This window comes from Cebus imitator, unplaced genomic scaffold (genome assembly GCF_001604975.1).
Source record: "Cebus imitator isolate Cc_AM_T3 unplaced genomic scaffold, Cebus_imitator-1.0 Scaffold384, whole genome shotgun sequence".
Classification (NCBI taxonomy): domain Eukaryota; kingdom Metazoa; phylum Chordata; class Mammalia; order Primates; family Cebidae; genus Cebus; species Cebus imitator.
This window is the reverse complement of record NW_016107699.1, coordinates 2,263,926-2,278,719: the sequence shown is the minus strand read 5'-3', so window position 1 is coordinate 2,278,719 and position 14,794 is coordinate 2,263,926. Positions and strand designations below refer to the sequence as shown.

The following is a 14,794-nucleotide window of genomic DNA, read 5'->3' as shown; positions in this document are numbered from 1 at the left end:
AAAAAAAAAAAAAAAAAAAAGACTTAAACACAAACTTCAGCAAACGGGACAGGCAGCAGGCACAGCTGCCCTAAGGAGACATCCAGGCCGTGGCCAGCCACGGACGGCAGACTGAAGCCACAGTGAGATCCCGCAACAGGCAGAAGCTGAAAATCTCGGCCACGGGCGGCAGGACTGCGAGGCATCTAGCTAGGAGGGCAAGGCGCTCAGCTCACTGCAGAGTCAGGCGTGAACCACAGGAGCCCCCGCACCCCCACCCTACCCCGTGTCTCCCCTAAAGAACTGAAGTCTATGTCCGCAGAGGCACCGTACCCAAATGCCTATGGAGGAGGCTCCAGTCATCACGGGCAAGACCTAGCAGCAAACTAAATATTCCTTAGCAGGCGGACAACCCGCGCTGCACATCCCCACAAAGAAATACTGCTCGGCAGAAAGTCCACGGGCACACACAGCCTCCCACATTAGAAACGGAAACGTGCCATGCAGCACCGCAAGCCACAGGCACTGCAAGCCACAGGCGCCGCGTGCAGTGAAGCCTGCCACTCATGCGTCTTCCCGACTGAAATCTGTTACAGGCCGACCAGCAGCCCCAGTCGCCGCCCCAGCCCCCGCCCATGGCCACCCTATGTGCTGCTTCTGAGTTTGACTATTTCCTCACCGCAGAGAAATCATGCAGAATTTCTCACTTGGCAAAATGGCAGGGCAAGGTTGTTTTTTGTTTCTTTTTTTCTTTTTTGAGATGTCGCCCAGGCTGGAGTGCAGTGGCACAATCTCGGCTCACCACAGCCTCCACCTCCTGGGTTCAAGAGATTCTCCTGCCTCAGCCTCCTGAGTAGCTGGGATGACAGGTGCCTGCCACCATGCCTGGCTATCTTTTGTATTTTTAAGAGACGGTGTCACCATGTTGGCCAGGCTGTTCTCGAACTCCTGACCTCGTGATCCGCTCATCTTGGCCTCCCAAAGTGCTGGGATTACAGGCGTGAGCCTGCACCTGGCTTTCTTTTCCCCTTAGGATAGGGCCTTGCTCTGATGCCCAGGCTGGAGAGCAGTAGTGTGATCTCAGCTCCCGGCAGCCTCAGCCTTCTTGGGCTCAATCCATCCTCCCACCTCGGCCTCTCGGGTGGCTGGGGCTGCAGGGCATGCCACCACACCCAGCTAGTTTTTGCAGTTTTGTTGTGTCGAGGTCTCACTGCGTTGCCCAGGCTGGTCTTGAACTCCTGGCTTCAAGCAATCCTCCCACCTCAGCCTCTCAAAATGTTGAGATTATAGGCATGAACCACCACGCCTAGCGTCCTCCTGCTTCAAGGCTGAGTGATATTCCATTGTGAGGAGAGGCCTTGCTTCTGTTTGTTTTTTGAGATGTTGTCTATTCTGTCACCCAGGCTGGAGGGCAATGGCGTGATCTCGGCTCACTGCAACCTCCGCCTCCCAGGTTCAAGCCATTCCCCTGCCTCAGCCTCTCTAGTAGCTGGTAGCTGGGATTACAGGTGCCTGCCACCATGCCTGGCTAATTTTTCTATTTGTTTTACCTCCTCCTTGTATAAATTATTTATTTATTTTTAGTAGAAACAGGGTTTCACTATGTTGGCCAGCCCAGTCTGACTGCTGACCTCATGATCTGCCCACCTCACCCTCCCAAAATGCTGGAATTAGTCATGAACCACCGTGCCCCACCTGAGCCCCTACATCTTCATCCACGCCTCCCTGATGGACGGTGTTTCTGCATGGCCCTGTGGGACCGCTGTGGCCGGCTCTCAGCTACCAGAGGCCTCTGTTGGGAGGAGGCAGCTGGTGGGGAGTCCTAGCAGGGCTGTGATCCGAGGGGTAGGAGAGGGCAGGACGGAAGCTGACCTCCCCCCGGCTTCCTCCACCCCCTCAGCAGTCAGCAGGGCCTGTCAATCAGTGGGACCTGGTCAGCTGGCCACTGGGGGACCTCAGGCAGAGGGTTTGTCCTCTGGGCCTCCCTAGGACATTCACGGCACCAAGGAGTGCTCCTCAAGAAGGCGAGACACAGGTGCACTGAATCTAGCCCTGCTGCGCAAACCTCACCCTTTACACAAGACCTGAGGCCCACCGAGGGAGGGGCCGGCCCCCAGCCCCCACCTGCATCTGCATCCCCAGGACCACCCCAGGTGGAGGGAGCTGAGTGGGGCGTCCCGACAGATGCAGACGATCGCCTCGGGCCACGGGGGTGACTGACGAAGACCTGCACACACACGTGAGCGGGACAGCCAGGCCTGGCTGGAGAGAAACACACACCACACACGCGTCCACCCACATACACACACACGTGCAGGGCCAGGCCTGGCTGGAGAGAAACACACACCACACGCGCGTCCACCCACATACACATACACATGCAGGGCCAGGCCTGGCTGGAGAGAAACACACACCACACACGTGTCCACCCACATACACATATATGTGCAGGGCCAGGCCTGGCTGGAGAAAAACACACACCACACACACATCCACCCACATACACATGCAGGACCAGGCCTGGCTGGAGAGAACCACACACCACACACACATCCACCCACATACACATACATGTGCAGGGCCAGGCCTGGCTGGAGAAAAACACACACCACACACACATCCACCCACATACACATATATGTGCAGGGCCAGGCCTGGCTGGAGAGAAACACACACCACACACGCGTCCACCCACATACACATACACGTGCAGGGCGAGGCCTGGCTGGAGAGAAACACATACCACACACGCGTCCACCCACATACACGTACACGTGCAGGGCCAGGCCTGGCTGGAGAGAACCACACACCACACACACATCCACCCACATACGTGTGCAGGGCCAGGCCTGGCTGGAGAAAAACACATACCACACACACGTCCACCCACATACACGTGCAGGGCCAGGCCTGGCTGGAGAGAACCACACACCACACACACATCCACCCACATACACATATATGTGCAGGGCCAGGCCTGGCTGAAGAAAAACACACACCACACACACGTCCACCCACATACACATACATGTGCAGGGCCAGGCCTGGCTGGAGAAAAACACACACCACACACACGTCCACCCACATACACATACATGTGCAGGGCCAGGCCTGGCTGGAGAGAAACACACACCACACACATATCCACCCACATACACATACACGTGCAGGGCCAGGCCTAGCTAGGGAGAACCCCACACCACACACGTGTCCACCCACATACACATACACGTGCAGGGCCAGGCCTGGCTGGAGATAACACACACGTGTCCACCCACATACACATACACGTGCAGGGGCAGGCCTGGCTGGAGATAACACACGTGTCCACCCACATACACATACATGTGCAGGGCCAGGCCTGGCTGAAGATAACACACACGTGTCCACCCACATACACATACACGTGCAGGGCCAGGCCTGGCTGGAGACAACACACACATGTTCACCCACATACATGAGCACAGCCAGGCCTAGCTGGGAAGAACCACAGCACACACGTGTTCACCCACATACATGAGCATGGCCAGGCCTAGCTGGAAACACACCACACACGTGTTTACCCACACACTGATACACATCACACACATGCAGACAGTTCAGGGAGGGGAGGACACTGACTCCAGGCCCGGCTGAGCTGGGCAGCATCCTGTGGTGACGTGTGCAGCCACCCCACAATGTCACCAGTGCCAAATGCCCGCCGTGTGTGGAGCAGCTGGGGATACGGTGGGTGTCCGAGGGGCTCTCCGTCAGGACGCTTTTCTAGGCAAGAGGCGCATCTCAGCACAGCTGCCCTCCCCCACAGTATGAGGACAGTCACCACCAGTGGCCGGTGCCACCTCCACACGGCTGCCAAGGGGCATCGTGAGCACTCAGCGGATGCCCTTTCTGCGCAGACTACAGATGACCGTCTTGTTCACCTCAGGGCGACTCCGTGAGGTGGATACGAACACGCATTTGACGGGTGATGCGTCCGAGACCAAACAGGCCTGACCTGGGCCACGCTCCAGCCCTGCCCTGTTCTAGACCCAACCCAACCTCTCCAGTCCTGCCCTGGACACACATCTGGCTGAGACCCCAGACCCAAATGGGGCAGAGCCTGGCACCGAACAGCCACCAGGATGGGACCCCCGTGTGGGCGGAGGGTGGTCCTCAGTCCTCCAGAAGATGGGTCCCTGCAGGAGGGGGTCTCAGCGGCTCACACTTCAGACGCAGTCACTGCTGCTTGCTGTAGGGCGGCTGACATGGAGCCCTCTGTTCTCAGGCAAGTGCAGACAATGAAGGAACCCTGGAGGGACGCTGGCAGGCAGCAGGGTCCCTCCTGCGGGTCAGGGTGCAGGGACGGGGCTTTCTCTGCACGGCTCTCCCTTGGACTTGTCCTCTGGGATCGGCCGTTTGCAGAGATGTCCTATCAGACCACGGGGGCCACACAGGGACCCAGGTTTGTGAGGCCCAGCCCCCTGAAGAGCAAATGGGCTCAGTGGAGAAGCTGACTGCATCTGCCTTCCCTTCAGCCACACCAGGGCGAGTGTCCTGGCACCCAGGCCTCCGAAGGTATCCCCAGGCCTCAAGACCCTCCTGGAGGGGACGAGCTGGCTCCCTGCTGCCTGTCGGCACAGCTCCTGAATCCCAAGGAGTCAGCTCCCACATGGGAGCCTGGTCCTCCCACACCCTGGCTTGACTGGGCTGTCCCCAAGGCATGAGGGGGCTTCTGTGGAGCCTGGGGCAGCGGCTGCTCTCTGGGAGTCCCCAGGATGGGGTGTGGCTGGCCTGTCCCCAGCTCAGGACAGACCCCAGGCTGTCCAGCAGTTCCTGTGCTGGGACTCCGTGTGGTAGCCACCCAGGGTCCTGGATGTTGAGGGCCCACGCTGTCCTGAGTCAGCATGGAACAGGGGTGCTGAGCCCTGGACCCTCCACATCTGCCCTGGACACCACAGGACCACAGGACGGGCCCCGCCCTGCAACCCCAGTGGGACCCTGACACCAGGCCCTGTCCAGCCCCATAAAGACCAAGAGACAGGTCCAGAGAGACCCCCTGCATGGGTGCACCTGCATCCAACCCCCTCGGCCGGCTGTGACGGACACGCTGTGGAAGGGGCCAGGGCGGTACCCAGCAAGCTGCCCTACGGCCCCAGACAGCTCCCGGCCTTGGGAAGTCAGCGTTGATGAGGGAGCCGGTTACTTGGAGGCTGCCAGGGAGAAGGCTGAGTGTGGTGTTCCTGCAGCCCTGGCCAGCCAGCAGATGCCCTGCAGCCTCTCCCCAACCCTGTGGGATGGGGACCCCCAATAGGGCGGAAGTCCATCCCAAAGAGGCCTGGCCCAGCTTCAACTGGAGCCCTGGAAGGGCAGGGGCACTGCGAGCCCCCAGGAGCAGCCAGGATGACCGCGCTGGGGACGAAGCCCTCTGTGGCTGTGGCCAGACCGAGAACTTGGCCCAGGGCAGGCCCCTCGGAGCAGAGTGGGTGTCGGAGCCTGGGTGTGCCCAGCAAGGCAGAGCTAGTGAGGCTACCAGACTCCAAAAGCAACCAGCCATGAGGCAGAGCACGGCGGGGCAGGGTGTGGCAGACCAGCCGCCAGCCTCGTCTACTCCAGGAGACAGGCATGGCCAGGCTCCCACGCCCTGGTGGCCACCACCCAATCCCCGATGGGGCGGCGAGGCCTGAGGACAGGTGTCGGTGCTGGGGTCCTGCTTCCAAAGTCCACAGACTGTCCCAGGCGGGAGGGCCGAAAAATATGGGGCACATGAGGGTAAGAGATGGGGTCCCTACGTCCGCCATTCTCGGCAGGTGCATTTCATGGTTGGAAAAAGTCAGGAGACGGGATGCCTCTCACCGCCCAGAAGGCTTTCAGGCAGACAGCCGCCAGCACAGACCGCCCCCCCCCGCCCCCGCCCTCGCCCCCTGCAGGGCTAGGGCGCCCTCCTAGCTGCTAGCACAGAAAGTTCTCTGTCCTGACAATCTGCCTGCTTGTCCAGAGCTCCCTGCACACTCTGGGGCAGGTGGAGCCAAGGGCCACACAGCCCAGACCCCTGACCAGCCGCTCCCAACCTCCCACTTCCAAAGTCTGTGAAGGGCCCAAGGCTGGACAGGCCGGAGATTCCCACATACCACGTACCGCGCCACACGCATGCTGCGCCCCGCTCTCAGCCAAAAACCAGGGTCAAGACCATCCAATAATTTACTGTGTTCCCATCCGCACCCGACAAGGGCCCACAGAGGCCTGGGAAGGGAGCTAAGGGCTGGGGTTCCCGTGGCGTTTGGGACGCTCAAGACAATCTGCGCAAAGCGTCCCTTGGAGGGTCTGCGGTCACCTCGGCCCACGGTCCCTGGGTGGCGAGGCTCCCGCAGCCCTTCCTTCCGCCTCCTCCTTCTTCCGTCTGCACCTCCTCCCTGCATGCGGCGCCTCCACGTCCTGAAGCCTGTGCTGGGTGTGGCACAAGGATGCTGCTGACCACAGACCAGGAGACCAGCTGGGGTGGGGAGCAGGGCCACCCGGTGGGCGTGGCGGCTGTCCTGGAGCCACCTCACCTGTGTCAGGAGAGCACACACTTGCAGCTCATGCAGCCAGGACCGCTCTCGTCGGGAGGGTTCAGCTTCCGAAGCTTGTGCTGCCGAATCTCACGCACCAGCGTGTAAAAAGCATCCTCCACTCCCTGGGAAAAGAGGGATGGGATCAGGGGGGACCAGCCAGGGGCCCCCTGCCTGGGCGAGGGGGGCTCCCTGCTGTGGGATCAAGCCATGCCTGGCCCGATGCTCCCAACTTCCCCAGCCACGTCCCCAGGCCCACCACACAGACAGGAAGCTGGGCTCTGGTCATCTCGAAGACCCTAGGGGCACCCCCATCACTATAGAGCAGTACCCTCAAAGATCAGTGTGACCCAGGACCCTCCTGAACTCCAGGTCTGGCCAGGGTTTGACCGCCCTGCGCCCAGCTCTCATCTGAGCTACAGCCAGTGTCCCTGGCAGCCCCTAAGGGCTCAGAACCCACAGATGCCCGTGGGACACTACGGGGCAAAAGGGGCCGGGCCCCAGGGTCACCGCTCCGGCCTGGCTCAGGGCAGCTCTCTCCAAGGACCTCTGCCTCCCCAGAGCTGTGTCGACCCAGGACTGCAGGGCGTGAGCCCAGGCCCCGGCCCTCGCCTCCCTCACTGCCCTGCCGTCCCGGGAGACTTACAGCGCAAGGGGCCGCTGGGTCACATGGGTCCCGGGGGATCCCAGAGGGTCCCGGAGCTGGAGCCAGAACCAGAGCGGCTGCCCTGTGTCAAGGGAGAGGGGTCAGTGAGTGCTGCTCCCTGGCTAGGGCGGGGCGGGTGAGTCCCTGGCTAGCAGCAGGGTGGAGAGCTGGCTCACCTGCCGGGTTTTGGCCGAGGTCTCGATGTAGGGGATGCCGTAGCTTCGGGCAAGGTCCTGAGCCTGCCGAGACTCCACGGTGCGTGCAGCCAGGTCACACTTGTTCCCCACCAGCACCATGGGCACGTCGTCCGAGTCCTTCACCCGCTTAATCTGCTCCCTGAGAAACGAAAGGGGAGAGCTGGCGGGGGCTACAGGCACAGCTGCATCAAGGACAAGCACAGAGAGGACAGGAGGCCCCCGTCATCCGGCACAGCCCCCCAGGGCCGGCCTCGTGGTTCACCTGTACTGGTGGATGTCCTCGAAGGACTTGGTGTTGTTGATGGCGAAGACACACAGGAAGCCCTCCCCGGTGCGCATGTACTGGTCTCGCATGGCGCTGTACTCCTCCTGGCCGGCCGTATCCAGGATGTCCAGCAAGCACGTCTCCCCGTCAATGACCACCTGCTTCCGGTAGGAGTCCTGCAGGAGGGCACGGCTCAGGGACCCCTCAGGACCCTCCTCGGGGGGCTCACACTGCCAGCCCCTCCCTCGGACCTCGCATGCCCCTTCTCGGGCGTGCTGAGACAAGGGGATCCCCTCCTCTGGGGGAAGCAGGAGACAGGCCCACACCACCGTGCAGGGCCAGGGGCTGCAGCCACCCCATCCTGGCAGTGTTCTGGGCTCCCCCACAGCAGCTCTGGAAGCCTGGACAGCACCGCCAGGCTCACCTCTATTGTGGGGTCGTATTCGTCCACGAAGTGGTTCTGGATTAGCTGGATGGTCAGGGCACTCTTCCCCACGCCACCGGCACCCACCACCACGAGCTTATATTCCGTCATCGCTCCTCAGGGCCTGCGGCCCGGGGTACTGCAGGGTCTCCTGCCCCACCTGCCAAGGAGGGCCCTGCTCAGCCAGGTCCAGGCCCCTCAGGGCAGCTGCTGGCAGGGCCATCGGAAGGGCAAACCCACAGAGGGCCCTGGGCCCCAACACTGGGGCGGGAAGGGTGGCAGCAACAGCAGCGTGCCTACCTGTGCGGCTGCGCCCCGGCGGGTGGGGGGTGTCGCCTCGTCCCCACCTGCTCTTAATGACCCAGTGAGGCGAAAGGGAGCCGGCCCCCAAAGGCAGGGCTGACAGCTGAGCACTCTCAACCACACACCCAAATTAGAAGCTGCTGGGTCGGCAGAAAGGCTAACGGGAGGCGCCCGAGGGCTGAGGTTACCGTCCCCCGGAACAGGTCTGGCCACGGCGGAGCGCGCCACGGCGTGCCCGGGCAGGCCAATGCCAGCCCGCAGGCCCCGCGGCGCTGGTGCCTCGGACAAGCATTTGCTGAGCGCCTACTGCGTGCCAGGTGCGCTGTGGGGAGGGCAGACCCGGGCAGCGCCCCGCGCCCCCGGCGGGGATCCCGAGCATCCAGCAGAAGAAAACCGGAGAAGACGGACGGGCAGGGCTCCCGGGAACAGGCGACGAGGGGCGGCAAGGCCCTGGGGCCGAGGGCCCTGGCCTGGCCCACGACCTGCGATGCTGAATCGGGGTGCCCGGGCCGGCCAAGGCCGCCTCCGCCCTGACGCGCCGCGCTGCGAGCGCGCCCGGCCCGAGCTCCAGGGGCCGCCGGCTTGGGGACCGTGCCCAGCGCCAGGCCACGGGCGGGGCTCGGGCTCCCGCGGGCCCCGGGGAGGACGGGGTTCGAGCCCGCTCCCGCCCCGCCCCCGCAGCCCCCGACGCGGGCTCACCTGTGCCCGCGGCCCCGCCCGCCCCGGCCCCGCCCGCCCCGGCCCGCGCCCCCGGCCCGCGCCGCGCGTAGAGCCACCGCCTGGGGGCGGGGAGGACGCGCGGCCCGACCGACCCCCGCCCGCACTCACCGCTCACTGGCGCGACTGCCCCCGGAGCCGGAGCCGGGGCGGGGGCGGGGCGGGGCGGGGGCGGGGACGCGCGGCTCGCCCCGCGCATGGGCTCCGTCCGCGGCGGGTGCGGCTCGGGCTGCGGGCGCCGGGCGCGGGCGGCGAAGACTCTGCCGGGCCCGCGCACGCCCCGCCCCGCGCCCGTCCGTCAGCGCAATGCGGCCTACCATTGGCCGTGCTCCACCGGGCCCCGCCCCACTCCACCCCGGTTGGCTGAGCGGCCCGCCTGTCAGGAGCCGCGGCCGGGCGGGGCTTCCGGGAGCAACGCGGGAGGCGGAGCCGGGAGGGCCGAAGCCTCGCGGGGGTGTGGGTGGGACCCTCGCGCGGAGCCGTGCTCTGGGGTGCACGCGGAGGGCGAGGAGCCGGCGTCTGGGACCCCCGGACTCTCCCGGGAACAGGCGGGCGAGAGAGCCCGACTCCGCGACGCCCGTGGCTCCGAGCCCTTCCCTGCGCCGGCAGCGCAGCGCCGCCCACCGCGGAGGTCCCTGGGCTCCGGGCTGGGGAAAGGCCGGGGTCCACTCGGGACCAGGGCCGGCTGCTCGGAGCTGGGGACCCCCGGGTGGCCTCGCAACCGCGAGGACGGCGTCGCCACCGCCTTCCTCTAACTTGGGCCTGCTGGCGGGCGACCCCTGCCCGCCCAGTGCCCCCAAAACTTGAGGGTCGCAAATTGCCATCGGGGAGCGAAGGGCCCGGGGCTCACCCCAAGCAACGAAGCGCACATCCTAGGTCCTTTCAAACTCAAAAGGACGTGTTTTTAATGTTTTTAAAATTGCAAACGAATGAGAAATACATCGTCAATAAAAAACAAAAGGCGGGCTGGGCGCGGTGCTCACGCGGGTAACCGCAGCACCCGGGAGGCCGAGGTGGGCGGGTCACCTGAGGTCAGGGCTTCAAGACTGGCCGGGCCAATATGGTGAACACCCGTCTCTACTGAAAATACCAAAAATCGGCCGGGCGCGGAGGCGCGTGACTGGAGTCTCAGCTACTCGGGAGGCTGAGGCAGGAGAATGGCTTGGACCCCGGGGGCGGAGGTTGCGGTGAGCCGCGATCACGCCATTGCGCCCCAGACTGGGCCACAGAGCGAGACTCTGTCTCAAAAAAAAGGGGCGGGTGGTTTACGGTCCCGCAACCCTGCCGCTGCCCCGCCCAGCGCCCGCCCCGCCGCCACGCCCTCCCGCGCGGGTCGCTGCTGTCCCCGGGCTCCACCCACGTGGGGTCCCGCGCGGTCGCAGTCAGCACCCGGCTCGGGACACACGCGCGTGGACGCGGCCGAGAGGCGGCGCACTCCGGCGTCCGGTCGGCTTCCTGGTCCTCGGGGGCGCTCTACCCGGCGGTTCCCTTTGCGGTCGGCCTCACTTCCAAGCGAAGGTCAGGGCGGCAGGCCTCGGCCCTGGGAAAGGTGGGCGCGAGCCTCCTGCCGAGACCGCCCTGCCGGCCCCGCGTGGGAAGCGCCGGGATGGCGAGGAAACGCGACACGTGCACCGCGACGGCCCGGCTCGGAGCCGACGGGGTCTGGCCCCTGACGCGTCCGCGCCCACCCGCGTTGGTGGCGCGTCACCTCCCGCCGGGATCGCGCGCGGCTGCCGGGCGCCCACGCGCAAGCCATCCCGCGTGGCCCCGCCCTAGCAACCGTTGCTAAGGGGCGTGGCTCTACCCCACCGAACGCGAGGCTGCTGCTTATAAATATTTGCGTATTCAAATAAGGCCCCGCCCCCGTTGCCATGGCGCCGAGGCCGCAACCCCGCGGCCGGAGGAGCAGCCGGCAGTAGGAGGCGGCGGAGGGCGGCCAGGGCCGAGCCCCCAGGGCCGGACACCTGGGCCGGACACCTGGGCCGAGCCCTCAGGTGAGAGCCGAGCGCACCCTTGGGGTGGGAGCCGCAGGCCTCGCTCTACGCCCGGTGTTCGGGGGGAGCCCGCGCCGAGACCTGGGCGAGGGTGGAAGCGGCACAGCCGGCGGGGACGCAGTGATGGTCCCCATGTCAGATCTGGGCCTCTGGGGACCCTGGCCCCCACCGGCCCCTGGGCCTGCACTGAAGGGGCTCCCTGTCAGGGGACCGGAGGGGCCCCAAGCCCTGCCCTGAGGGAGACGCAGAGGCAAGGACTCAGGATGCTCCGGAGGCTCCAGGGTGGGGCTCAGGAGGGGGGCAGGCCCTAACCCTCACAGCCCCCATGGTGAAGGGGCCAGGGCTCCCGGGGACCCAGAGTTGATGAGCTACCCACCAGGGAATGGCAGTAGCTGGGGTCTGGAGCCTGGAGGCTCACAGAGAGGATTCAGGGTGGGCGCAGGGCCGTGAAGTGCATGGATGGTTCAGGCCTGGGCAAGAACTCCAGGAGCAGTGTCTGAGGTGGGAGTCCAGTGGGGCTTCGGACTCCACAGCCTCCAACTCCTGGTCCTTGCACCCCCAGGCGTTGGGGCTCAGACCAGCCTGATACTTGGGGCTCTCGGGCACAGAGGAAACGAGGGTGACTGACTCAGCCCCTGGTACCACCCGTGGGTGTCCAGGGGCTGCCTCACCCGGCCAGTTCTCGCCGTCCATGAGGCTGGAGGCCTGGATGGAGGTGGCAGGGTCCTGCTGAGGCCTCAGGCCTTGCCTGGCTGGAGACAGGCAGCCAGCAGGGGAGAGTGGCTGGAAACTCCATGAGACGCTACCGCAGGCTTCTTTCAGCCTTGCTGTAGGTCACCTTCCAGACCAGGCCACTGAGGCACGGGAGCCTGCGCTGCTGCCCCGTTCCAGCACTCCCCCCACCACCTCCGTCAACGGCCAGCCACGGCGGCTGGCACTGGGCAGCTCTAGACAGGATGGAGAGGATGCGTTTTCAACATCCGCACGAGGTCAACAGATAAAAGCCAGGGCGTTCTAAGTGGCTGTATGCGCATCCGCCTGTTCACGGCTTCCTTCTGCAAATATTTTAGCACCCTCTCCTGTGACTGTGGACAGCAAAGAAGCACCCAGCTCCGGGGCGAGGCAGGCCCTCAACCCAACACGTAGTAAGACACACGGGGTTCCGAAGGGGATCTGTCTTCTCAGGAGAATAAATCTGGGAAGGCGGGGGGGTACTACAGGAGGGAGGTCCAGCCTGAAGACAAAGCCGGTCAGGGAGGAGGACACCGGACACTTCAAGCGCACTTCTGGCTCCACCCTGGAGCTCACGATTCCAGGGTCTAGGGCCGAGGCAGACTTCTGCATCTTTAAGGGGCAACACCAGGCTCACCTGGTGCAGGTGGTCCAGGGACACACCGGGCAGACACCCTCAAAGGCCTGGGGAGGGGCTCTGGAAGAATGGGGTGCCACTGGTACCCCAGCACGCTCAGTACCCCACACACCCACACCAGCATTGCAGAGGAGGGAAGTGGGATTGGGATGAGCACCAGGCTCTGCGTTGGGGGATCCAGAGGAACCCAGCATCCGTCACACACCTGACTCTTCCTCCTCACCAGCGGGGCCGGGAGATGGTCAGGTCCTGGGCTGACCTGCCCACCTCTGGGTGCTGTGACCTCAGCCCAGCCTGTTCCAGGTTCCCTTGGGCACAGTGACCCGGCCAGGAAGCCACCCTGACTCGCAGGTACTGCCTGAGGCTCATGCCGCCTCCTTGCCCGGATGTTTGACCCACAGCAGAAGAAGGCAGCTGCCTGCAGGTGAAGGGGCTCAGAGGGCACAGGGTGGGTAGGGGAAGGCCTGGGACCTGATCCTGAACCCCAGGCTCAGAGACCATCAGGTGGAGAAAGACCCATAGCCCAGAGCTTGAGGCAGCCCTGGGAACCCCACAGCGGCAGGCAGCTGGCCTGGCACCCCCAAGCGCACAGCCCTTGTGGGCCTCAGATGGGGCGGCCTGGAGCCAGCACTGCCTGTGTGGACCCTGAGGATGGGCAGAAACATCGGGAGGGTGTCCTACGGAGCAGACGGGTGGAGCAAGGCTGGGGGAAGGGAGTGCGAGGCGCTCCAGGCTGAGTCTAAGCAGACAAGGGCCCCATGAGGCCCAGCCAAGTCAGGAGCCTTCTCTAGGCTCGGGGTGGAAGCAGGCACCAAGGGCTCGCTGTGTGTGGGGGGAGGGGGCTGAGGGCTGTGCCAGGGTCTCAGCCAGGCTACAGAGAAAGAGGAGCAAAAGCTTGGAGCTTTCGTTCTGCCTCTGCCAGCAGGTTTCACGTGAATGGACCCAGTCTGGGACAGATCCCGTGGGTCTCGGCCCAGCACCGCCAGCGTCCGGGTGCGGGAGCTGAGCTGGCAAGGCCTGCACAACCCCTGCCCACAGAGCAAGGGCCCTGGTGGCCAGCAGGGCAGCCGCAGAGAGCAGCGGGTGGAAGAGTACCTGTCCCCCGCCCGACTGGTGAGTGCAGGCACGGGGGCACTGGCCACAGAGGCCTGTGTGGGGTGCCATCCCAGGACCCCTTTCTGCTGATGTCCACTCTCGGTCCCCTCCTGCTGGTCTTCCCGCTGACAGTTGGCCTCAGCCCAGCCCCTGCAGCTGGGTCTGCTCCACCCACTCTGCCCTTGGGCCCCCAGCCAGGCCCCAGGTGCTTGGTGACACAGACATCCCCAGGCATTTGGTTGGGTCACAGACAGGAGGGAGCCAGGCCAGAACCCACAAGTAGAGGCTAAGCGTCCACTGCCCTCCAACCAAGAGGAGTCCTTCAGTGGAGCAGGGCTAGATGCCATCTGGACTCTGGGCTCCGGGCACAGTGTGTCGGCCCTGGGAGTCTCCTTGGAGATGCCAGCCCCACCCAGGGCAGGTCCTTCCCTGGCAATGGCCCCACCAGCCACATGCAGCCCAGGTTCTGCTCACCCCCATCCCACCAGCCAGGCCAAGGCCAACATGGCCAAGGCAGGGAAACATCCATGCCCACTCCAAAGGGAGCCCCACAGAGTCCTACCAGCCAGAAGCAGAGATGGAACTAGGGTGGGGAGAGCCGGGACCAGTGCTGACCGCTGGTTGGTTTCTACAGCAGGCCCTGGCCCTGGTGGATGACCTTCGGCTGGTGAGGGCGCTGGAGGTGTGTGTGGACACCCGCGAGGGCAGCCTGGGGAACTTTGGTGAGCCCCGTCACGCCCCAGCACAGCCAAAGCCACGGCCACGGCCACGGCCAGGCCTCCCGGTAAACAACATGCGTTTTATGGTTATGACCACAAAGCTGTCCACACCTCTCAGCTCAGGCGACACAGCAGCTTCCTTAGGGTTGGCCCCTCACCTGAGGTCTGTGTCAGGTACAGGCAGAGGGCAACACACTCAGTACCCCACATGACCACGCCAGTACCCCGAGCATGCTCAGTACCCAGCACACCCACACCAGTACCCCCAGCACGCTCAGTACCCTGCACGACCACGCCGGTACCCCCAGCACGCTCAGTGCCCAGCACACCCATGCCGGTACCCCCAGCACACTCAGTACCCTGCATGACCACGCCGGTACCCCCAGCACGCTCAGTACCCAGCACACCCATGCCGGTACCCCCAGCACGCTCAGTACCCTGCACGACCACGCCGGTACCCCCAGCACGCTCAGTACCCAGCACACCCACGCCGGTACCCCCAACACGCTCAGTACCCTGCACGACCACGCCGGTACCCCCAACACGCTCAGTACCCAGC

The 14,794-nt window shown here is 64.6% G+C and overlaps 2 protein-coding genes across 8 annotated transcripts in view; one reads left to right on the top strand and one right to left on the bottom strand.

Moving 5' to 3' along the window:
• Positions 1-6,138: 6,138 nt before the first annotated feature.
• On the bottom strand, positions 6,139-9,323 carry HRAS (HRas proto-oncogene, GTPase). Of its 5 annotated transcripts, XR_001818846.2 has the most exons (7): positions 9,170-9,323; positions 8,039-8,198; positions 7,612-7,790; positions 7,329-7,488; positions 7,153-7,234; positions 6,507-6,631; positions 6,139-6,402 (listed from the first exon to the last, which is right to left on the bottom strand). XR_001818846.2 is itself a non-coding variant. In XM_017507883.2 (6 exons), exons 2-5 carry the CDS (start codon positions 8,147-8,149, stop codon positions 7,172-7,174), a joined length of 513 nt encoding a protein of 170 aa, XP_017363372.1. In that variant the 5' UTR covers positions 8,150-8,198; positions 9,170-9,323; the 3' UTR covers positions 6,139-6,631; positions 7,153-7,171. The 5 variants fall into 5 exon arrangements, 4 of the variants coding, with proteins under 4 accessions (XP_017363372.1, XP_017363369.1, XP_017363371.1 ...); XM_017507883.2 differs by having other exon boundaries at positions 6,139-6,631; XM_017507880.2 differs by lacking the exon at positions 7,153-7,234.
• Positions 9,324-11,993: 2,670 nt separating this feature from the next.
• The window catches only part of LRRC56 (leucine rich repeat containing 56), a 16,149-nt gene continuing 13,348 nt past the window's right edge, over positions 11,994-14,794 (top strand). For 2 of the 3 annotated variants that reach the window (XM_017507869.2, XM_017507873.2), the window contains exons 1-4: positions 11,994-12,197; positions 12,725-12,845; positions 13,347-13,534; positions 14,151-14,238. In XM_017507869.2, coding sequence (XP_017363358.1) covers positions 13,358-13,534; positions 14,151-14,238 — 265 coding nt within the window. In that variant the 5' untranslated portion in view covers positions 11,994-12,197; positions 12,725-12,845; positions 13,347-13,357. Of the gene's footprint in view, positions 12,198-12,724; positions 12,846-13,343; positions 13,535-14,150; positions 14,239-14,794 lie in introns of all 3 variants that reach the window. The other variant, XM_017507870.2, reaches the window with a different exon arrangement.